General features: G+C 56.2%; 4 protein-coding genes across 4 annotated transcripts; 2 read left to right on the top strand and 2 right to left on the bottom strand.

Annotated features, from left to right (window-relative positions):
* Positions 1-213: 213 nt before the first annotated feature.
* RAD53 (Serine/threonine-protein kinase RAD53) lies at positions 214-4,014 on the bottom strand (the record flags this gene model as incomplete). The annotated part of the gene is made up of 3 exons (XM_037326061.1): positions 214-2,847; positions 2,904-3,901; positions 3,984-4,014. 3 exons carry the CDS (start codon positions 4,012-4,014, stop codon positions 214-216), a joined length of 3,663 nt encoding a protein of 1,220 aa, XP_037174870.1.
* A 1,742-nt stretch (positions 4,015-5,756) lies between these two features.
* On the bottom strand, positions 5,757-10,006 carry SKG3 (the record flags this gene model as incomplete). Its single annotated transcript, XM_037326060.1, has 3 exons — positions 5,757-9,440; positions 9,561-9,718; positions 9,889-10,006. The coding sequence occupies 3 exons, from the start codon at positions 10,004-10,006 to the stop codon at positions 5,757-5,759; spliced, it is 3,960 nt and encodes a 1,319-aa protein (XP_037174874.1).
* A 9,340-nt stretch (positions 10,007-19,346) lies between these two features.
* On the top strand, positions 19,347-20,640 carry CGCA056_v010812 (putative protein phosphatase 2C 80; the record flags this gene model as incomplete). Its single annotated transcript, XM_037326059.1, has 3 exons — positions 19,347-19,801; positions 19,850-20,529; positions 20,585-20,640. The coding sequence occupies 3 exons, from the start codon at positions 19,347-19,349 to the stop codon at positions 20,638-20,640; spliced, it is 1,191 nt and encodes a 396-aa protein (XP_037174875.1).
* Positions 20,641-21,126: 486 nt separating this feature from the next.
* Positions 21,127-22,077, top strand: utp23 (rRNA-processing protein utp23; the record flags this gene model as incomplete). Its single annotated transcript, XM_037326058.1, has 2 exons — positions 21,127-21,304; positions 21,362-22,077. The coding sequence occupies 2 exons, from the start codon at positions 21,127-21,129 to the stop codon at positions 22,075-22,077; spliced, it is 894 nt and encodes a 297-aa protein (XP_037174872.1).
* Positions 22,078-22,595: the final 518 nt, after the last annotated feature.

The following is a 22,595-nucleotide window of genomic DNA, read 5'->3' as shown; positions in this document are numbered from 1 at the left end:
GTACTGATATTGCATTCGTGCTCTCTCTCGCTCTCTCTTTCTTCTCGCAACGCTTGAGCACCTTATACATTAACTTCTACCGCCGACCATTCAGCTCCTTTAAAGGCGCCCCCAACCTACGGATCAACGAGGTGGCCTGCCACGACCAGGCTTTCTGGATCCTTGGTGGCGTGATGATGGGCTACGAACGTCTGACCTTGCCCTACCGGCATCCTATTTGGGTGGGCTCTGGGAATCCTGTAGTGGCGACGGAACTCCCAAACCTGGTGTCTGCCCCCTCATGGCCGTCGGGGGCGCGCTGGCCGGCGATCCGCGTCTGGATGCCGTCCTGAGCGCCACGTACCTTACAGCCTCGAGGCGCTTCTCCTCAAAGAAGCGACTGCGCTCGCGCTCCCTCTCAATGTTAGCTCGTCTCTCGCCATGCTCCTCGGCCGCCTCGCTCAGAAGCCGACTCTTCTCCGCGTCTGTCCGGATTCGCCGTTCAGCCTTGGCGCTGGCCTCGTCCAGCTTACGCGCCGTCGATGAGGAAACACGTTGGAGGGGTACGTCTTCCGGGCGAGGCCGGGACGAGTCGCCCCAGAAGCACCGGAAGGTGACTTTGGTCTGACTTGTATCGGCAGGCGTTCCCCAAACAACAATCTCGTCGCCATCGTAGATGGGTATCCAGTTGCGAGCTGCACCGGTGGGGTTCTTGCAGTCGTGCGACGGAAGACCGTAGCCGTTGAGGAGAACGCCGTTGGTGGCTTTTGTCGAGAGATAAAATGTATAGCCAGCCCCGGTGTCGTTCTTGTCCCAAGGCTGTTCCCGTCGCCACCTGTTGGGGTCAAAGCCATCCTTCCACAAGACGATCTTGGCTGCGTATTTTGGAACTCTTATCTCCGTCTTTGGATCATATATAATCATGTTCTCCGGTCCTCTGCCCCAAGACATGACGATTTCATTAACTGGGACAGAGATTCCAGAAACGACCGATCCAGGCGATGACTCGAGAACAGCAACGGCTCGCTTCGTCCTCGTCCTCTCCTGTATCGGAACGATGATGTTTTGGGTTTCTGGAGGCAAGGTATCTGGAAGCGAATCCTCTTCCGCCGGGGGTGCCGTGGCAGGAATGTCCCACTCAGCTCCGTCCAAAACCTTTCTATCGTCCCGCTTCAGCATTGTCTTTGTGTCGTTGATGGTTGACGCTTCGTTGACGTGCAGCGCTGGCAGGCCGTTGCTTGGAGGGAAGTACTTGAAAGCCAATTCCCACAGGGGCGACTGGCCAGGCTCGAACTTTTCGCCCCGTGATTGAGCTGCTCGGTCGAACATGTCATATTGGAGCTGGGTCATCTCGGGATATCTCAGATGCCAGCTGGCGAGGTTGCTTCCCCAGAAGCCAATCTTGTTGTAAGGCTTGTCGATTTGACGCCCGGATTCGAGTCTCTTGATTTGTGGCACTGAAGCAAGAAGCTTGTACTCCTCCATCTCTTGGTCCACCAGGGCATCAAGATTCCCTTCAGACTTTAGGCGTTTGAAGGCTGGCTTCTCCCGAGGTCTTGGTTCGAACTCATCGCTTGTGTCGACAGATGACGGCTTCCTTTTGCTGGCGGTGTAGAATGTGCCGTTTACCTGCGAAGTTGCTGCAGATATCATCTGGAAATCAGCCTCCGTAGCACCGAGGCTCTGCGAAGCGACATTCCTGACCAAGCTTTGCAGTTGATCCACGGACTGACCTTCGGCAGCAGAGACGGATAGTCTTGCCCCACTACTGGGATGCTTCTGTCCGATAATGGTCGAGACGTCTCCCGAGTCATAGCTGTCCCGAATCTCCGTCTCCAGGCTTTCACCGCTAATAATACTCGACTCGCCCAGGTTGAGGCGGTCCTCTGGTATTACCCCGGAACTTCCAACAGCCGACACATTGACTTCCCCGAACAATTTCGGCTGAGCTCCTTGCCCAGGAGGCCCGAACGTGCCGTTCTCCTTTTCGGAATCCTCCTCTATGAAGTCGTCTACAATGTCGTCGTCGACTACATCCTCGAATTGCGGTTCCTCGTCAGCCAGCGTGCGGGATTGTCCGTCTTGCAAGCTGAGCTGTGAGGCGTTGATCTGGAGCTCCTCTTCCTCATCCGTAATTTCATCAAATGACTGGTCGATGCTTGGCTGCGACTTGACTCGGAAAGCCCCCAGCCATGGATGGGACTGCAAGTCCTTGACCGTCGCACGGCATTCCGGTCGCTTCTCCAGCATCAGACGAAGAAACTCGATGCCCTCCTGAGAAATGTTGGCCCTCACTAGCGGCGTCGTGTTAAGTTGCTGCGTCATGATGGTGTGAAGCAACTCCGAGTGGCTCACACCGTTCTTAACGGGGTACGGCGGATAGCCAGTGAGGGCGTAGAACAAAACTCCACCAAGCGACCAGACGTCGACGACATGGTCATATCTTTGCCCTACAGCAGCGCGCTTGACCCTGTTGCGCGGGTGCCGACGCCCTTGATCATCGTATTCAGCGTACTCCGAGTATACTTCTGGTGCGCAGTAGAGCAGTGTGCCGCAGAAGGTCCGCAAAAAAGTTTGCTCGTTGTCCACCATTTTCGAGAGCCCAAAGTCGGTCAGCTTCACATCGAATGGAGACAGTGAGTGAATCAGAATGTTGTCGGGCTTGACATCTCTGTGGGTGATGTGATTCTCGTGCAAGTGTGCCAAAGCGCTCAGCAGTTGAGATGCCATCTGCTTCACAGATTTCTCTTGTAAGGGCCCCCTGGTGCTGATGAGCTTCCCCAAGTCGCCGCCGCCAACGAACTCCATAATGATGATAAATAGACGGTTTTCCCAGTCGAAGTGCTCGATGTATCGAACAATGTTTGGCTGTTCACGGTCAGTGATCTGCAGGTACGGGCAAGATGGAGGGAAGCGCAGCCTACATGTTCAAGCCTCTGCATGATTTTCATCTCATTTTCCACCTTCTGGTCCATAACCCCGTTCTTGATGAATCTACGCTTGTCGAGCTCTTTGGCAGCATAGGGGTTGCCGTCAAATTTGGAGGTGACCTTGTATACTACGGCAAATGCTCCCTTACCAATCGTATTGATGCGGTTGTACTTGCCGGATCCATCCCATTCCCTCGAGAACCTCTCTGTATTGCTCTGGGTCGGTCCGGATGGCAACGCTATCCTCCGCGGCACGGCATTTTGCTGTCTTCTAGGTGCATTGAAGAGGTCGACGTGACCGCCTGGACCAGGGGTGATGGTCTCATTCTGCTTTTGACGCAAGCGCTCCATATTGTCAAAGTATTCCTCCAATTTTGAGATGTACGCCCGATCATATTCGCCCTGCCTCTTGGGTAACCTAACCAAAAACTCGAGGTCGTGAGCCTCATGATGCATTAGAATCTTGACCTTGGAGCCGTGACTAAGGACCCTCCTCGTGTCGCATTTCTCGTTTGGGGCCTTGGACTTGGCGCGCAGCAGGGTGCCGTCGACGAAGGTGCCGTTCGTGGACTGGTCCTCGAGCATGACGACTCCGTACGAGTTGACGTAGATGCGAAAGTGGACATTGCTCAAACGCTTCATCGGGTCGTTGGCAAAACATATGTCGCAGCGAGTGACGTTGCGGCCAAACAGAAACCCATTGAGGGGATCCTTCGTTTGAGCCGACAACCTCAGGATCACGGCATATTCGGAATTCGGAGGTGTCAGCTGGAACTGGTCGGCCCTGTCTTCCTGCTCGTAGTCAGGCTCCACAGCATCTGCCTCTGCTCGCACTATGATATGAGGCGAATGTTCCCTGGCGATACGATGGATCTCTCGGCGGGCGAAATCGGAGTGTGGGTAGAGCAAGCAGATGATGTCGGAGATATCCTCATCTGAGAAGCCCGAGTTCTGCTTGCCTATGCGCCTGGGATCGAGGACATTCTGGGTTGCTGGAAAAGCAAATGGTTAGCGTCTGGTCGCAAGCACAAGACAAGAGGAAGCATCAAGTAGCCGACGCTCATGAATGCGTACCTTGGGTCGGCTGCGACCCATCACCCTCCATTGGGACCAGCTTGCGAACGAAAAGGCTCCTGAGGCTCGTCTAGGCTGCCGTCGCGACCGCAGACCGGGGACAGGCGGCCTGGCGTAAGGGGTCAATCGGAAAAGTCCAGTGCGAGGAAAAGGCGCGGCTGGACTGAAGTGGCGGATAATGCATTTATTAGTGTTGGCTAAGGAAAGAAGTGGTGATGCTTTCGAGAGCCCTAGATGCGCATACAGGTCTAGTGATGTTTGCTTTTTCGTCGGGGGCTTTTCCTTAGGCGCTACAGGCTTCGGTGGGAGGACGTGGACTCGAAGTCGGACTCGGTGGCCGGTCGCCTTGGCTCTCGATCGGCGGGGTATGGTTCTGTGTCGTGTTTGCGTCGTTCGCCAGAGATTCTTGAAATTGGAGGCCAAGGATGTAGCGAGCGAGCGGACGAGCGAACGTTACTTTGCGCAGGATACTGTGGATGGTTGGTGGTGGAGGGGTTGTTTCCGCCGTCACCCAGCAACGTCCTTTATAAATCAAGACTGCTGCAAGGACGTCATGCCAGCAAACAGCAAGACACGAGAAGACCTCGAATGATGGATAGCAGGTATCAGGCAGGGGACAGACCAAACACGCACACGCGGGAACAAGATGCATCAATCGACGCGATTGCCTCGCGGTTGACGTGACCGTGGCAGAAATGGTCAACGACAAGTCAGATGACGGCGTCTGGACGCGAAGGCGTGGGCGTGGTGGGCGTGCGTGCACTCAAGGTTGGCCTCGAGAGCGACATGTCTCTCTTTTTGCGCGGGTGCGACGAGCCACTGGCTGTCAGCCGTCTGAGACTCGGCGGGTCGTCCAGTGTCCACGAGGCAGCCTGCTCAGAACCCAAACTCCGCTGAACCAGAATGCCACAGAGAGGCACTAGCCCCCCGTATCTCAGGTAGCTGGCAGGACTAGACAAGCACCGTGCACCAATAGATGCCCAGCTCTGAGGTGCCCAGCTCTGAGGTGCCCAGCCATGGCTTGCCAGCCACTCGGTGGCGACTCGCAACCCCCTGAGAACCGGAAGCCAGGGTCCTAGACTTTCTTCTCGGCAGAAGAGCTTGACGAGCACACAGACACAACAGGGTCCTCGTCATGACTCCCTGCCCGATGCCTAAACTTAATTAAGCTGGCGGCGGCAGACCTCCTAGGTTGATACCCCCCGCTGGACCGTCCCATAATTGCAGACCAGTCCAAGCTGTTTCGAGACTATCCTGCTGGTCTTGGTCGTGACGTGTGAACGACAACGGTCCATCGTCGACTGCCTAGGCGAGGGATAAACACTGCAAATGATCGACCGAGAAGAAGGCAGCAGTGCGTCCGTGCAAGAATCATATCTCCCTCCCTAGAACCGTCGGTAGAGCAAATAAAGTAGCAATCACGCACCAGGCAGGCAATCAAGTTAATCAATGCATTCTTGTCATATGTCTTCGGCCGTCTCTACTGATCGTTATGCTACTTGCCAGCCATGCTATTGTACTCTGACTCTACTCGTTTGACAAAAGAAAAACCCAGATGCTTATCCAGTCTCTCTAGAAACCAATGCATCAGCCAACTTGCCTGTGGCTGTCATTCCCCCCGAACGCCTTCCGTGGGACTCTCCTCCCGCTATGATAATACACTTTTTTTTTTTTTTTCCGTGGTCAAGGCTTGTGTGGTAGTGCCTTGTCCCTGGTATCAACTGGGGTGTTTCATTAACCTCCTCCATCATCGTTCCATATATGTGAGACCAGTTAAAAAGCCTGGCCCTGGTACTGTGCCTGGTAGGGTTGTCTGCCGCCCTGCTGAGGTCCGGGAGAGTAGGCTCCCTGAGGCATGAATCTCGGGTCCATCATCTGGGGTCCAGGCGATTGGCGTCCCTGGCGCATAGCCATTGGGTTGGCGTAGGTAGCTCCCTGGGGATAGCTGGCTCCTTGACTAAAGCCATTGCTTTGCGCGTAGCCACCCTGCTGTCCATAGCCAAAGTTTTGAGCAGGAGCACCGTAGACGTTCGGCTGTCCACGAGGGGGTCCCATCTGTCCGCGAGACATGTTGCTTTGAGCGTACATGCCCTGCTGCGGTGACATGGGAGACATGATTTGCTGCTGCTGGGCGTACATCTGCTGTTGATAAGCCTGCTGTTGCTGCTGCTGCTGTTGCACCTGTTGCTGCTGCTGTCTCTGGAGCTGATGCTGGTAGGCCATTGCCTGCTGCTGCTGCCGCTGGTTGATAGCCTGCTGCACCGCCTGCGTGTTCATGCCTTGCTTCGCCTGCATTCTCTCGCGCTCACGAGCCTGGATTGCTCCTACCAATCCGGCTCCTTGTCCCTGGTTGGCGTTTCTGTTTCCGGCCATGCTGATAAGGGGCGATCCAGTCATGCGGGCCACGTGCTCTTGCTCGCGCGCAGAGAGGTGAGAGGGGCCCTCGGCAGAGTTCGTCATGTCGAGAACGGCGTTGGCACCACGAGAGCCAGGTCGCTGAAGAAGATCCGCGGAACTGCTGCGCGAGTGGCGAGCCAGTCTCTCGGCAGAAGTGTTCTGGGTCATCGAGGGCGTTGGCGTCATCGATCGCATAGTAAGAACATTGCCAGAGGGAGTGCGGCCGTGGCCGTACATAGGAGTAGTCGCCTGAGCAGCGCGCTGCTGGACAAACTGCTCGGCACTGATGCCCTGACCAGCGTGACCAGTTCCGACGGTAGCAGCACCAGGTTGCCAAGCGACCTTTCTCATGGTGTCCTCGGACTCCTGGCGGTTGTGTCCGCCCTCAGGCGGAGGTGACTTCAGAGCGGGTGAGAAGGGTCTCTGAGGTCCAGGAATTCCTTGCGGGTTCATCGGGGTAGGGGTCTTGTTTCTGGCTGGCTGGTTGGCGCCGTAGTTGAGAGTAGGGCCAAAGTTGACCTCGGGGATGTTGAACCTTTCGCTTCCAGAGTCAGAATCGGCACCGCCCACTGTCTTCAAAACACCAACACGGGGTCTCTCGAAAGACTTTTGGGAATGCTGGGTTTCACTCGACTTGCGGCTGGCGTAGTCCGGGCTGACATTGGATGCGTTGTCGTCGTAGTAGCTGCTGTCACTTTGCGTCGTCGGCTTTCTGCGAATCTGTTGCTCGGGTACGGGGGTGTGGCGAGGGCTATCGTTGTATCGGATTTGGGAGAAGGCAGCTTGATCGATGATGTTGTTTCCCCAGCTGCCACCGCTGGACGCCGAGACCGGGGTCTCTTGTGGGCTTCTCAGGCTGTCTGAGCGAGCTGGAAGTGGCTTTCGCTGGAATGCATTTGCCGTGTTGAGCGGGGGCAGGGTGCGATGCTGGGGCGGGGGAGGTCCCGTCATGCCCCGGTTCCTCATCTCAGGCGTCGGAACCCGACCGTCACCACCGATCGGAGGGGTTCTCGTTCCCTCGGGGCGAGAGAAGTTTGGCTGAGGTCGACCTTCAACTGGGCTTCTCATCTGCTCGATGCTTCTCATCTGTTGAGGGCCTCTCATACCGGGGCCAGGGGGAGGCCTCGCATCGTAAGGGGGGAATGGGGACTGCTGACCCTCGACGGGGCTTCGAAGCTGCTCCGTACTTCTCAATTGCTGGGGGCCTCTCATGTCTTGGGGAGGACGCATGTCGGGAGGGGGTCTCGCATCAGGGGCGCCACGGGATTGAGGGTTGGGGGGCAGAGGACCGCGAGGGTGAGGGCTAGGGGGGCCGAACGAGTGCTGAGCAAGGGGAGATCGAGAACGCTTCTGGTTCATGGGTGGGATAGGGGGCGGCAGCGAGTCCGCAGGAGGGGGAGTGTTGTGGGTTAGAGCTTCACCAGTGAAGATGTTGTCAGCAGATCCTCCCACACTATTGGCGGCATGAGTTTGTACCAATGGGTTGGGTCCTGCAGCGTCCTCTCCACTTCTGCGCTCAGAAGAACTCTCCGAACGATCATCAGGGGGAATAGCGAATCCTCCAGCCTTGGCCAGCTGGGACAAGGTCGTGTTGGACAAGCGACTGGTAGCTCTGCGAAGATCAGGTGAGTGGTACGGCTTGCCTGCAGGCTTGGACTGAGGTCCGTAGTTGAAAGCAGGAGGAGCTGCAACAGGCTCGGGAGACTCCATGGAGCGGACATTGTTCTCCAAGTCCCTCACAGGGGTGCTGCGAGCTGTGTCATCATCGGAACTCTGGGTGCCTGAGCGGAGGATACCCTTAACTGGGGTCGGGCCACGGGCAGGTGAGTTGTTGTAGGAATTGCTGTAGGAGCTGTCGTAGCCTCTGTCCTCGTTGCGAGGGGGTGCATGAACCAGCAGATGGGGGTCTGAGGAGTTGCGTGCGTGGTTCGCCTTGTTCAGACCCAGACCAGCCAATGCAGGAGGTGGGCGGGAAGTGGTGACAGGTGCAGTCTCTGAACGGTTGGGAGCACCCAAAGACATGGATCGGGATGAACGGTTTGAGATGGCGTCATCAGCAAAGCCAACTCGGGGTTTGGCTGGAACAGGGCTTGACGTTCCATTGCCAAAGCTGAGGCGGTTGCTTCTCTTGCTGCCGCTCCTTTGTCTGGTGCCTCCAGCCTCATCCACAGCATTCATTCGCTTACCAGTCAGCTCCTTGAGTTGCTTTCTCCATTCACGCTCAGACCAAGACGAGCTTCCCTCCGTCAGAATCAGTCCAGAAACATCCAGAATTTCGAGATAGCCGTATCTTCGGTGCTTGGGCATGGCGAACATGAGTGATCTGGGGTCCAGAACACTGGCAACCAGTCTGCCGGGGCGGCCGTAGAGGGCGAAAGTGTCCCAGGTGGGGAAGAGGAAACGCAGCAGCATCTCGAAGCCGCTGACTGCAGGGTGGGTTTCGGGCATAATAAACACGAAGCCCTCGGTCGAGGAAGGCGGCTCGGAGTGGATGGTGATATTGCCCTCGATCTTGAGCAGGGTGGATGCGTCAATCAGCGACTTGGCCTGCGGGTAGATGGCGTATGATGAATAGGCATCGGTAATCGTCGCTATCGGTCGAGCCTTCTTCTGCTTCTTACCATCCTTCTTGGTGTCGTAGAACTTGATACTTCCCTTGAGAACCGGAGTAGAACGGTCGTAAGGCGACTTCTTGCGCATCTCCTTCTGTGCCTTCTGGTACTCCTTCTCGTCGGGTGGAGAAATGACACACCAGCAGCGTCTCCAGGGGACTCCTGCACCGAATCGCACGCGAACCCACTCTTCAGTCTTGAACCTGGATCTGTCCATAATGAGATTGATGTTGTTGAGCGACTTGCCCTTGCCGGCAATAAGGGCGCCGGTGTAAGCCTCCTGCAAGGTGGAGTGCTCGAAAATGGCGAGTCTGATTCCGGCGGTCCATTGAATTAGTGAGTGGTGGGAGTTGAAGTGCAGCAAATAGCGGTTTCTGCCGGCAGTTGAGATGCTGAGAATGTTCTGCAGCGGCTGTTCGTCATTCGATCGTGTTGGTAGGGATTCAATCTGTTCGCCAAGGGAAAGATTAAATTAGCACTCGGTCCCCCGCCGTCACATCTCCCGACTGCCCTCCCGAGGGTCTGGGCGCGATCCCCAAAAAGTTAACAATCGTCACTGGCGACTCACCATCTTAATTGACGCATCCGTCAGGTTGATGAATTTTGGCAGGATCTCACCATCCTCTCCGGCGGCGTCCAGCTCTGCAGCGTCCCATAGCGACAGGACGGTGCCGACGAGCTGCGCGAAGCACTCCGTCCAGGTGCGGTCCGCATTGGGCTTGCCCTCTGTGAATCTGTGTCAGAAATAAATTCGTCCGATGTGCCTCGCATCTTTGCTTTGACAGCTGCAGGGTTATGCAGGGAAAAATAAATAAACCAAAACTCTCATGTGAGAAGGGGCGAGAGAGTGAGTGAGCAAGGCCAAAAAGATGAAAACAAATGTAAAAAATACGCACGAGTGTTTTGATCGTCCAATTTCAGAAAGTAGCCCTCCTGATACAGCTTGTTCGCGTGGCTGTTCAGGAAAGTGAAGATAGGCTGCAGCTCCGGTATGGTGTCTTCGTTGATGTCCATGAGGGGCGGCTGGTATGGCATTACCATCGAAAGTGGGCGGGAGGAGCTGCGTTGACGGCCTCGTGGGCTGTTGATGGGAGAGTCGTTTACAGAAGTATTTGTATGTGCAGGAGACGAGGCATATTCGTGCGCGCCGGCAGGTGGTGGTCGCGAAGGCGAAGGAGGTGTTGCGGGACGGTTGGTGAAGCTGGCGGGGGGTTCGGGGAAGGGCTCTGTTTTTGATTGTGGTGGTGTTGAGTGGTGCTTGTTGTACGGAGGAAAGGGCGTCGAGTCGTGGGGAGGCGACGAGTTTGGAGTTGGTTGATTCTTACTGGCGTCCCTCGGTGTGCCACCAACGGAAAATTGGGACATGAAGGACAGGACTGTGCCCGAAGCAGACTTGGTCAGCATAATGCGCGCCTAACTACGAACTCCTAACAGCAACACCGCTGGATAAAAAAGTAATATTATCGCCTGACGCCCAAGTAATTGGCCAGGACCGGCGAACGGGGTGCCGATGTGAGGGGGGTCTCGCGAGGGAGAGGAGCAGGAGCGTGGACGTGGACCGGGCCCGTGGACGATGCGGGAGGGGGAAGGGGCCACCCACTGGGCAGCAAAGCAAAGGGGAAGGGACGACGATGGGCGGGAAGGGGGGTACGGAGTACGACGCATACGCAGACGCAGCGCGTACTAGGGTAGCTAAGGCAGGCGAGGTAGGCCAGGCACTATGCGTTTGCAGTGCGATTGCGCACTGCGGGTAGGAGTGGGCGCTGCTTGGTGCGCTCTGGGCGGCGCGGCGGCGCTGCGCTGTGAGGTGAGAGTACGAATAGAGTGCGGACGGACGAGAAGGGCCACCAAAGCAATCAACAATGGAGACACCAAAGATGGGGGCTAAAGGATGGTGGTGACGGGGGACCGGGGGGGGCAGTGACAGCGACGGGTAGGGATGGCTGATGGAGATGAATGGGTAGCACGGGAAGGGATAAGGTGGGATGGGGATAGTGATTGCAGATTGCGACGGGGATGACGGTGATCCAGGACCAGCTGAACTGAACCACGCTGCCTGCTCTGCTCTGCCGATGAAGGAACACTTGTGAGGGTAATGAGGCAGGTGTAAGAAGGCCGGGCCAGGGTGTTATTGATATTAGTTGGACGCAAGTGTGTGAAAAGGTAATAGCGCGTGCGTGACTGTGTGTATGCGAGCGTCTGTGGTGGTGATGCCAATGATGCGCAGAGGACGGGACGGGATATTAGGATTGGGATGCACGTCGAGGCACGCATGCCAGGAGCCAGCCGGGAAGTTGGAACAGCCTCCTACGACAAGCCCGGCGCGCATGTTGCGCGACGAGTGAGACAAGCGGCAGCCAGACCTGGCGATGGCAAGACATGGAAAGGGAAGGGGAACGAACGGCTTGGGGACAACTGGGAATGCGATGAGGGAGCACGAACCTCGATTACGGCCCATCTTTGCGGTGGCCTACGCAATGCAGCTGGCGCTCTCCCGCCAAGCCAGCAACCATGCAACTAAATTACTGAGAGACAGCAACCTGTCTTGGGTTGTTCCTCGGGTCTTGGACGAGACGCAAAAACGCCAATCGTGGGTGAGTCGAGTCGAGCGAGCGCACGGCGAGGAATGAGTATGGAGACTCCAATATGCGGCGGCGACCGGGGGGGGAGACTGTCGTCGGTCGTACGTATTCGTAGCAGAACCCGGTCGGGGCGATATGCGATGCTGCCCGTGTGTTCCGACTCGGCGTCGAGGTACGAACAGACGGGTAGTAATTACCTGAGGGGGATAAGGTAGATGTGGTGAGTGAGTCTGATGCGAGGCGGGCAGGGTCGGCGCGCGTGTGTGCAAGGTGGGTTTAATAACGTTGTGGGAACGAATCGAGGCTGTTCCAGCTTCGGAGCAAAGGCGAAACGTGAGGAGATATTAGGCCTAGACTTCGTACATGGACGTCGTCGATGGGTGTTGTCGTCGTCGTCTTCGTCTTCAATGTTGTCGCAGGGCAGTGGCCGGTAGGGGTATCAAGTAGGGTCAGTAATTAAGTGCACCTCTGATAGCGGATGCGGCGGTGCAAATGGTGAGGCAAGAGTACGTAGGTCGACGGGGGGTGTAAGGTAGGGTTCCCCAAAGCAGAGAGACAGGAGCAGAGCAGAGCAGACGTGATCCACGAGCAAGGCAAGGGAAAATAAGGGAAGAGTGAAAAGGAAAAGGAAGACGAAGAGCAAAGATGATGTATGAACCTGGCTGGAAACCCGCGTGAGGACGTGTCAAAAAGACGAGGCGTACCGCGGAGTATTATGCAACAAGAATTAATTACCTTACCTTTCCATGGGAAACACCGCCTTCCTCTGACTGCGGTGACTTGCTTCCAGACCTTGCCTCTCCTTGCCTCTTTCCTTGCCTGTCTGTGCCTGATTGACTGACTGACGGACTGACTGGCCTTGCTTGCGGCCAGTCCAGTCCAGTCCCATCCCGTCTTGCCTCGCGTTACCGGGCCTTGCTCGACTCCAGCTGCGGCAGGAAGGTCGCAGCAGTAGCAGCACCCGGCCTAGGTCACCACCTCCCGTCGACACCGACACCACCACCCACCTCACCACACAAGTACCTATTCACCAAGGAAGACGTCGGTGCGGCGGCGGGTTGCGGACAGCGGCTGGCAGGTTATCCGTGGTCCCAAGACCCAATCGTTGCTGCTATGCGACTAGGGGCACAGACGCCGGCCGGGGCGTGGATGCTGAGGTACCCTTGGCTAAAGATGGCCAGGCAGCCCCCGGAACTAGAGCCGACGACGTAATGGCGTTCGTTATGCGGAGCTACTTACTGCATAGTAGCAGGTGCCTTCAACACCTTCCACACGCCGTGCCATGACGATGATGTTGATGATTCTGCCGACTCGCTGTTGGCGGCTGCTAGTTTCCCGACAAGCGCCGCACTAAACCAACACTTCTTTTTTGACGTGTTTTTTTCAACCACCTCGTTTTCCGCGTTTGTTATCGATCGATATTTGCTTTTGCCTTGGACCTTCTCGTGTTTGTCCATCGACCCAAGTAAGGTGTTCTATCTGACTGCGTTGTGTCCCTCGCGAGTCTCGTCCTTCTGTTCATTGTGTCTTGACGCATATGAATCGACACAAACAACCCCTGTAAGCCGGCTTTGCTAACCACCGGGCCCTTTCCTTTCCTTTCACACCGTACCTTTTCCAACTGCAAGGGGATGGAGACCTCTTATGCGCCGGTTTTATCCTCCATTGAGAAAAGAGGCGGGGAGGGGGACACAAGCAGGAGCCAGAAAAAGCCCGCCCCGACGAGATGCGTCGATATGGCCGGATGCCAATGGTTCACCTTACGGATGAGCCGGACGATGCGCATGCAGCACGTCAAGGTTCCTACCACCTTGCTTTCCGCCTTTGGTTCTCGCTGCGTTGGGAGGACCCAAGCCCTTGGCTGCCAAGACGAGCCAGTCTACGGGCTCTGCGGGACTGCTGTACATACGGCCTGGAATCGTTTATCCCCCCTCCCTCCTGACCGATCATTGAATCCGCCGCAGCCTCTCTGTTTTCTTGCTTGACTCCTCTTGTTTCTACGGATCCCTGTATCGCCTCGCCCAAGATCTACCTCAGGGGTCAGGGAGTTGCTCTGATGAGCGAGTTGTTGCGAAATAATGCGGCGGCGTGAATATGAAGTGTGGCGGATATGCTAAAAGCGCCAGCTTGCAGAAACGAACGGCGCAGACCAACTGAGTCTGTTTCTCTGGCGCTACCTCGCACGGGAAGGACTGGCCCGCAGTTGCAGTTGAGCTCCAGAGCTGTGCGGACAATGTACCTCTTCTGCCCCTCGTAGGCAAAGGTTGGACAGGGGTGCTGGTGGATGGACGCGCAACGCTGGCCGCCCCTCCCAACAACTTAACAAGACTCAAGAGATCGGGTGGATGAGGCGATCGCTAGCTGAGCAGGTATGTAGGCCGACCGGAGGACTACAGAATGACAAGACGAAAAAAACGCGAGGTCGGTGTCGGCTGTGGCTGGATCGTCCTCGCGCCGTACCCAGTCGCTCCAGTTTCCGCCGGGTACGTGTGAGTGAGACTTGGGTACTTAGTCGCAGGCTAGAGAATCTGACAGCGCAGATGCCGGCGTAATTCGTAATTCGTAACAGAGGGAAAGCGCCGGACGGATACAGATATCTCGGCTTGGCCCTGCTAGAGTATCTCGATTTCGCGGTTCTCCAAGTTTGCTGTTTGCAACCTCAAAGACGAACTCTTTGACTCGTCTTCTCAGCTTTGGCATCCCCCAGTATTCTTCTTACGAGAAACAGGCATCTCATCGCACAAAGTTGGAAAGGGTCTGAAAGATGGATGCGCCTCTTGCCACGCCTCAGTGCCAGCCGGGTCGGGTGCCCCTGGGCCACACCCCGTGGCCGGTGGACGAACTTGGGACGGATTAAGGTACGCCTGACGCCCTATGTTCCAGGCCATTCTGCAGAGGAAGGCTAGAGGCTGGGGAACCGAAGAACACGGGAGATGCAATCTGATTAGGGAGGCGGTCGAAGAAAGAAATGGGCATTTCAGACTTCCATGTCTTCGTTCTTTTTCTTCGTCCGCACTCATGCTGGTTCCCCCGTGTCACACATTCTCTCCTCTCCTACTCTCGCAGCGCCGCAGCCAGCGCCTCGTCAGTTTTGGCTTTCCACAATGATGAAAACGCCCGTCCCCCAGGTCTGCCAAGTAATATCTATTGACCAGCAGAAACTCCGTGCATCCCGCCGCAAAGAAAAAAACAACAACATCATCTCATGGGTGTTTGGGGAGTGAGCTCGACCTCGTCCAATAAACGGGGTCCGGGCTACTACTATTAACCGCACTTGGCCAGTGACCCTCAGAGTGGCTGTGCAGTAAAAGGTGACGACGAAGTGTGCCTCCTCCTCACCTTTCCGCATGTGGTGTGCGATGTCTGCCCGTATCGGATGCCGTGATTTACGATCGGGGGCCTCGGGGTTTACTTTTGTCGATTCCCGACCTCCGCCTACCTTCCTTTAGTTCAATGTTCGGTCTCGGTATTGCCTCACCCCGTTAATCCCTTGCGGTGGATGTCTGTCGCATATCAGCCTCCGCCAGTCTCACCGTCCGGCTCATTAAACCAAAAGACGGAAGGGTTCAGCCGCAAAGTCCGCAAGTGATCACTGCAAGGAAGGGAGACTCGAACAATCGACACTCGAATAAAATTGTCCCAAGTCAAAAGGGGAAGGGAAGGGATGGAAGCTGGGCTCTGGCCGCCCGTCTGCTGTCTTACAAGCTCTTCCATGCAACCTGGAAACAAAAGCAAACACTAAAAAGTGTGTTCGAACTCCCAAAGGGAGGCTCTATGTACTCTAAAGAACGCCCCGGCTTCGTTTGCGCGTTGTTGACTAAACCTCGCGTTTCGATACATTACTTCTCGTCTGCCTTGGAGCTTTAAGCCGTTTCCCCAAGTTACAAGCTGGATGGTACGAATCAAACACGCCGCAGCGTCGCAGTGCTTTCCGCCTGTTTGACGAACCACATGCGGTGGCAGCCACCCCAAAGTCTGACTTGCCTCCGTTCCGTCCGATTTGGTGCAGCCAGCATCCATCCCATCACCGACGCACGCTTGGTCACAGGCGGCGGTCATCAACTCAACTACGTACTTTGATGTGCATGACCATGGAAGTTCTTTGTCCCCCTTCCCCGTTCCAAGACACCTCGACACCCTCTCACTTGGAACTGCACTCACTCACCTTCACACTCCTCCCTGCCACTCACCCCACGCGCTCTAAATCGGTGCAATAACGAGAAGGTCGTGCTCACGGAACTTCGTCTATTCCATGCGTTCTGCCTTATGCAAGAGCTGCACGTACCCGTTCAACATCGTCTCCTCGAAACGCCCAGCGACCCAGTGAACAACGTTGCTGTTCATTGGAAGCTGGGTCCATGAAGGAAACTCAGTGCCGACTTGGCTCTTGGGCGATCTGTCAGCCCTCCCGTTCAGGGTGCTGAGAACCCCGGTCCTGTACGAATAGTCCAAGATGCTGTACTGCGCAATGGGCGTACTTTGTTGGTGCCAAACAGCGAAGTCGCTGCCAAACCCTTGTATACACGTATCTCTATGAACATGATGGCATGATTTCTGACTTTGCAAGTTCACTCACATCCAATGCTCGCCTGCCTCATTCAGATGTTGGCGCCAGACGGCTGACAAGGTCTCCCAGGCGGCTTCGGGTTGGGGCTGGGGCGGTAGAGGGTGACCCAAGACAAGAGGAGGGGCCGCTGGCGCCGGTCCCCTGGTCGTCGTCTTGTGCCTTCTCCGCAGAGTGCCCTCCATTTGCTGGGAGGGACCGCTGCCGCCGTTAGAACACTGCCTCGCGGGTTTTTGCAGAGCCCAATGCATTCTGAGGACATCTGCCGTCAGCATTGTGTCCGATTTGAAACCCACCTGGCCGGGTTTTCTCTGCCCGTCACTTGCAAGCCCTTCAGAATGAAGCGCTGCGTTGTTTTACTGCCCAGTGCATCACACACCGCAGGTCGACGACATCAGACGGGGGAGGTTTTTGACGAACTTCATGTCAGTGCCGTCGCCGTCACCGCTCTCGGACTGTGAACCACCGCCAGTCTGTCACCGCTGCAGCAAAGGCCAGCCTCCAGAGCTCAGGGATGCCGTCGCTCCGAAAAACGCGGACGTGGAAAAAAGAAATTGACTTAAAGGGTCCATATGACGGGCCTGTATCCTGCATGCGTCAATACCTCCTACCCCCCTCTCTGGCCGGCTCCATTCCCATGCAGTACGAGCAGGGGTTGTCCCGCCGGGGACAGTCACTTTTCACGACACGTCTGCCGCGGCGTTGGAGGTGGCTGGGTCCGCTGTTGTTAGTAAGAAGCGTGGAGCCAGAAGCATCGTTGGCATGGCTTGATCCTAGGCATGAATGGCTTCTCATTGCCATGTGTTCCAGTGAGAAACTGGTGGGCGGCTGTCAATCGGCCATTACGACCAAATTGCAAAGGCCCAGAATATCTCAGCGTCTTTCTGGACCCTTCAGGAAAGCGGTTCCCGCCCGCCCTCCGCCCTCCGCTCGCCGAGAAGGCCGGGCCCGTAATCAGTACGAACCGAAGTACGATTAATCCAATCAAGTCGGAAACCGAACAGGGCGACAGTGGAATACGAAATCCCTAGCCTCAAATTATGTTGTGCCGCTCCGGACCTGGATGGATTGGAGCGTTGTAACGCCCGGGGTCGCGGTGCTGTCGGGCGCTTTCCACTCCAAGGGTCCGGTTCGTCTGCATCAGCGACTTGCCTATTGCCGAAGGACGGATAGCCTCTGGCCAAATTGCGCGGTTAAAACTGGGCATCCGGTGACAAGAACAATGCGATTGTGTGTTGTTGGCGCATGGCTCCCGCCCCCAACCACGCTTCCCGACAGCGGCTCAGGCGGACCTGGTTGATTACCTCCTGTTGTGAGTTCGTCACGACACCAGTCCGCCCCATGGCGCTGTCATTCGCCCCTTGGGTTTAAAGCATCCGTTCCACTCGCGAAGAATGGAAGAGAGGTTCGGGACTCGGTCTCTGCCGCTGACGTAAGGTGAATGAATGATTGGCGACGGCCTTGAGGAATGTCAATTGGACATGGCCTGGCTGACGGGAGGGACGGCTGGCTGGTGGTTCATGGCACTTCTATCTTGACGCGCGTTCTCCGTCCTCCAACAGCAATGCCGGGACAGTAAAACTGAGCTTGTTGTCATTGCAGAGACGGTGAAGGTGCGAGTCCAGCGATGGACGCTGAGCCACCTGTCGCTCGAGCGTGTTACGTCATGTCCGTGGACGGGGTCCTGAGCACCCCTGCTGAGCTGGCGTCAAGTCGTTCACAACCCATGTGTGGAGGCGCGAACCAACGTGGTGGTACGCCTGGCGTGAAATATCCGAGATGGAAGGACTAACAACTCAAATTGGCTGGCCGCCATCATGATCCGCGGCATCTGCGCTGGCTGTCTGGTTTCGTGAGTCACAATGGCCTCGCTGCTTGATTGTGTGCTTGCAAAGTGGACAAGACCGAAGATCAGAAGCAGACCAAAGCCGCATGGTTCGTCGGAAAGCAGGTAACGAGTGCGCTGCGTTCCCTGATGTCTGTGCTGCAAGGGTTTATTGTTAGAAAAAGATCGGCGCCTGTTGACGAGCCCAGGTCTGGTTCCGGGCTTCCATGTCATGTCAGCCTCATCCAGTTCCTCCCGCTTCATGTTGTGGCCAGGCTTTCTCCTGGCGATCAACACGGCCGGAGTCAACGGTCAGGTCAGCCGGCTGGCTGCTGGCTTAGGTCATCTCAGCCCTCCAGCTCGTTTTGGTTGAACGACTTGAGAGTGTGACGCAGGCTGAGGTCTGGTGGCCGGCAGTCGGGTTGTTTATTTTAGCTATGTTGCAGCCGCAGAGGCTGCAGAAAAGCGGCGGCGGCCACAACCGGCCAGCCTTTGTCGATCTCGACCGACGATCGCCCGGTAGACGTTTTGTTGGGCTGAACCAAAGTTCTACGTTTAGACGGAGCAATGACAACAGACGGCTTGTTTTCGATGGAGGAGGTTTGGCAGATGCAAAAGTTTTTATCGATCCAGGCACGCCAGGGAGGTAATACTTCAGAGCGGAAACACCGAGATATCGATGGGGTCCAGAGGAGCAGAACAACCAGGGATTGTAAAAAATCGCCGGATCGGCATGTTCGGTCTTAATGAAGGGATGGCGATTTTTGCAGGTGGTTGCATTGGTTGCCACATATTCGCAATGCTAGCTTGCTTGGTTGCAGAATTTTCAGTCAGAGTTTTTGCGTCAACAGAAAATTTCGCGCTGTTAGTCGGTGGAGGATATTGTTGGCGAGAGAAACGTGTTTGCGATTATGCGGTCTGGAAGACAAGGAAGTCCCAGAGTATGGGCATTGTTTGGAGAAAAGATGTGGCTCCCCATCGACTCGCTGGAGAGCTGTGAGGTGTCTGTTGGCCAGCTCTTTACTCGTCGGCGTTAGGTCGCTAAGGTAGCTAGGAAATGTAGGCTCGGTCGACTCATTGGATGGATGGAAGCCCAAGAACAGCCAGAGCGGCCAAACATCGCTGCCCATTAGCTAAGTTGTACGTACCCGGACCGCTGGAGCTGGAGTTGCATCGCTGAAATGCGCCAACCAGACACGCATGCACGTGTACACCCAATTTAACCCCCGGTTCGGAGAGCCCCCAACCAACGCAACGACCCCCGGCCATGCCCACCACCCAGCGGCACCTCTCCAGCGCCAAAGATAACGGCTCCAGGCCCAACTATCCAGGAGAGTTGCGATCCAACATCGCAAAAGGCGCCTGATCTGCCTCATAGTGGGAATGAGGAGGCTACCTGGGCCCTTGTCGGCGACGAAACCCTTCACAGCGCGGCCGCCGAGGGTGCCTCGAACTTCTCCAAGCCCTCGAAGCGCACCATGGCCGCACCCGACTCTCGTTAACACTTCGCTCCGCCCTCTGTCGACCTCGACGCCGCTTGCGAACGATGCCCATCACCAGAATCAACCACCGCAACCCTTCCGCTTCGAGACCGGTGTGTCGCTCTTCGCGAAGAGAGCTCCGAGGCCCTTTCCGCCGCCCTTCCTGTCTCCTCCGTCCGGCTCCTTCTCCGACCCCCTCAGCACCCACCACCGAAGCCGTGATCGGCGCGCGAGAGTCGACGGACAGATCATTCTTGGACAGACAAACGGTGACGATGCTGTCTTCGCGAGCGACAACTTCATATGTGCGAACGATGGCGTAGGCGCTTGGTCGACCCGCCCGAGGGGTCACGCAGGGTAGGTTATGGTGCCTCTTTGCCGATACAACAGCTGACCCTAGCTCAGGCTGTGGTCGCGCTTGATTCTTCACTACTGGGCAACCGCCGTACAGCAAGATGCTGCACATCACGGTTCCGAAGGAGGAGCTTTCACCCCTAACCCGGTGGCATATCTCCAGACGGCATACGAGCAGACGCTGAGAGCGACATCGGACCCGAATGACTGGCAAGGAACAACAACTGCGAGCGGGGCGCTACTGCATTATAAGACACTGGATGGCAGCAAGCCAGTCCCCCAGGTGTATGTGACCAACCTGGGTGACTGTCAAGTCATGATTCTGCGGCCGCGGCATGAGAAGGTTGTCTACAAGACAAAGGAGCAGTGGCACTGGTTCGATTGCCCTCGGCAACTTGGGACGAACAGCCCCGATACACCGGAGAATAATGCTGTCATGGATGTGGTGGAGATCCAAGAGGGCGACGTGGTTCTTGCCATGTCCGACGGTGTCATCGACAACCTCTGGGAGCACGAGATCATCGACAGCATTCAGAACAGCATACAACGCTGGGAAAATGGAGAGGCCGGAGCGGACAGAGTGGAGGGCGACCGCACAGGCGGCGCGAACGGAGGCATGAAGCTTGCTGCTGAGGAGTTGGTGGCTGCTGCAAAGAAGATTGCGACCGACCCATTCGCCGAAAGCCCCTTCATGGAGCACGCGATCGAGGAGGGCCTGCCAACCGAAGGAGGTGAGTTACCCCCGAGCATTGTTCCATGCTCCCAGCGCCTAATTGACAACCATAGGCAAACTAGACGACATCAGCGTCGTCGCCGCGCTGGTCAGGAGACACGAAGCATGAGAGCAAGGACGGTACTACGAAACGAGCGCATCTGGGAATAGAGCTGCATGGGGAATGCTTCGCAAGGGCAAATTCTCAATAGTTTGGCATATGCCCTGTCTGGGGGTTGGATGACAGCGGGCTTCTTGGGGAAATTCGGCGTTTTTCGGCTTTCTGAGTTTAGTTGCATCGGATAATTACCATCACCAAATGGAATAAAGTTCACACATGTCAAAAACCAAAGACCCAATCTACGATGTTTGCCGATGTGGACGTCCGTTGCTGTGCTTGGTTCGCGCGCAATACACCGGATGCTGGGAGTCGGTGGGGTAAACCTTAGTCGGCGGGCATGCTTGGGTTCGAGCTGGGTCCTATCTTATCGTTTATCTTATCTTATCCCGGCGCAACTTTTTTTTTCCCCTTTCAGCACCTCGGGCAAAAGAACCAGGACGTCGGTCGGTCTTCAGTCAACTTACCCAATTACGACGAGGCATCAACGACGACAAAATGCGCGGAAAACGGAGCAAGCAGTATCGCAAGCTTATGAACCAGTATGCGCTGACCTGGGGATTCCGTGAACCTTACCAATGTCTCGTTGACGCTGAGATGGTGGTCGACTGCCACAACTTCAAGTACGATCTGCTCGCTGGACTCGAACGGACGCTGCATGGCAAAGTCAAGCCAAGTGAGTGGCCATCTCTACGATCTTGTTCTGTTTTCTATGCTGACAATGACATTGCAGTGATTACGCAATGCGAGATCCGCAAGCTGTACCTTCGCAAGAGCGAGCCCGAGATGAACAAGATTATCGATTTCGCGAAGACCCTCGAGCGCAGACGATGCGGCCACCTTCCGGAAGACTACCCCGAACCGCTCGGTACGATGGAGTGTCTTAAGGCTGTCGTCGACCCCAAGGACAACCTCGTCAACAAGCATCGATACTGTGTCGCCAGCCAGTCGGCGGATGTCCGCCGCATGCTCCGCGAGATTCCCGGCGTCCCTCAGATCTACATCAAGCGCTCAGTCATGATCCTTGAGCCCATGGCGACGGAGAGCCAGGAAATCAGGACCAAAGAGGAGAGGAGCAAGTTCCGCGACGGACTGGTCAGGCCCGAGAAAAAGAGAAAGCGCGAACACGACGACAACGACGCCGAGAGCGAGAACGAAGGCCAGGAAGATGATGTCGCGTCGGCTGACGGGAAGGCGGAGAAGAAGAAGGCCAAGAAGAGGGGACCCAAGGGACCCAACCCGTTGGCTGTCAAAAAGTCGAAGAAGGCCCAGGAGGAGGGCGAGAACAAACCAAAGGGCGACGTCAAGTCCGCGGCAGCAGGAGAAGGAGGTGAGGGAGACGGGCCTTCGAAGAAGAAGCGCAAGAGGAGACACAGGGCCGCTGATGGGGCGGGTGAGTCGGCGCCTCAAGGCGAAGGGTCGGCAGAGCAAGCTGTTGGAAGCCCGTAAAGATCCAAGAAGCATTACAAGGGCGTTTGGGGACACTGCATTGGAATGTTGCAACAATAAAAGTTATTAGATACCAATCAATGGGAGATTCCTACGACAAAGCTTCGTGTACGACTTGTCAGGGGCCACGTGCCTTGCTGAGCCCCCTTATCTTTTCTCGAACTGACACTGACTCCCCGTTGAGTGAGTCGAGCCGTTAGGTGGCATTCTTGACTTCCATCCTGTCGATCAATCTTTGGGAGACGGGATGCTTCGCTCTTCTCTCGTATCATCCTCGTGAGTTGTCACTATGCAACCCTAAGCCAACTGGATAATCCACCAGGAGCAGCTAGTCGGCAGTGTCATCCCGCAAAGTCGAATCCGAAGAGTCAAATCTAAAGGCATTTCCCCGATGCCTCTCAGCAGCCAGGAGTGCCCATGATGACATGCAGCCAATGTCGTCAGTTGGCCAGCATCGCAAAGGCCCCGGGAGGGACGGCAGGACTGGGCAGCGGTCAGAGCTCTGGACCACTGAAACG

This window comes from Colletotrichum aenigma (genome assembly GCF_013390185.1).
Source record: "Colletotrichum aenigma strain Cg56 chromosome Unknown KSG_Cg56_contig07, whole genome shotgun sequence".
Lineage (NCBI taxonomy): Eukaryota > Fungi > Ascomycota > Sordariomycetes > Glomerellales > Glomerellaceae > Colletotrichum > Colletotrichum aenigma.
Note: the sequence above shows the minus strand (reverse complement) of the source record. Positions and strands in the feature narration are given on the sequence as shown.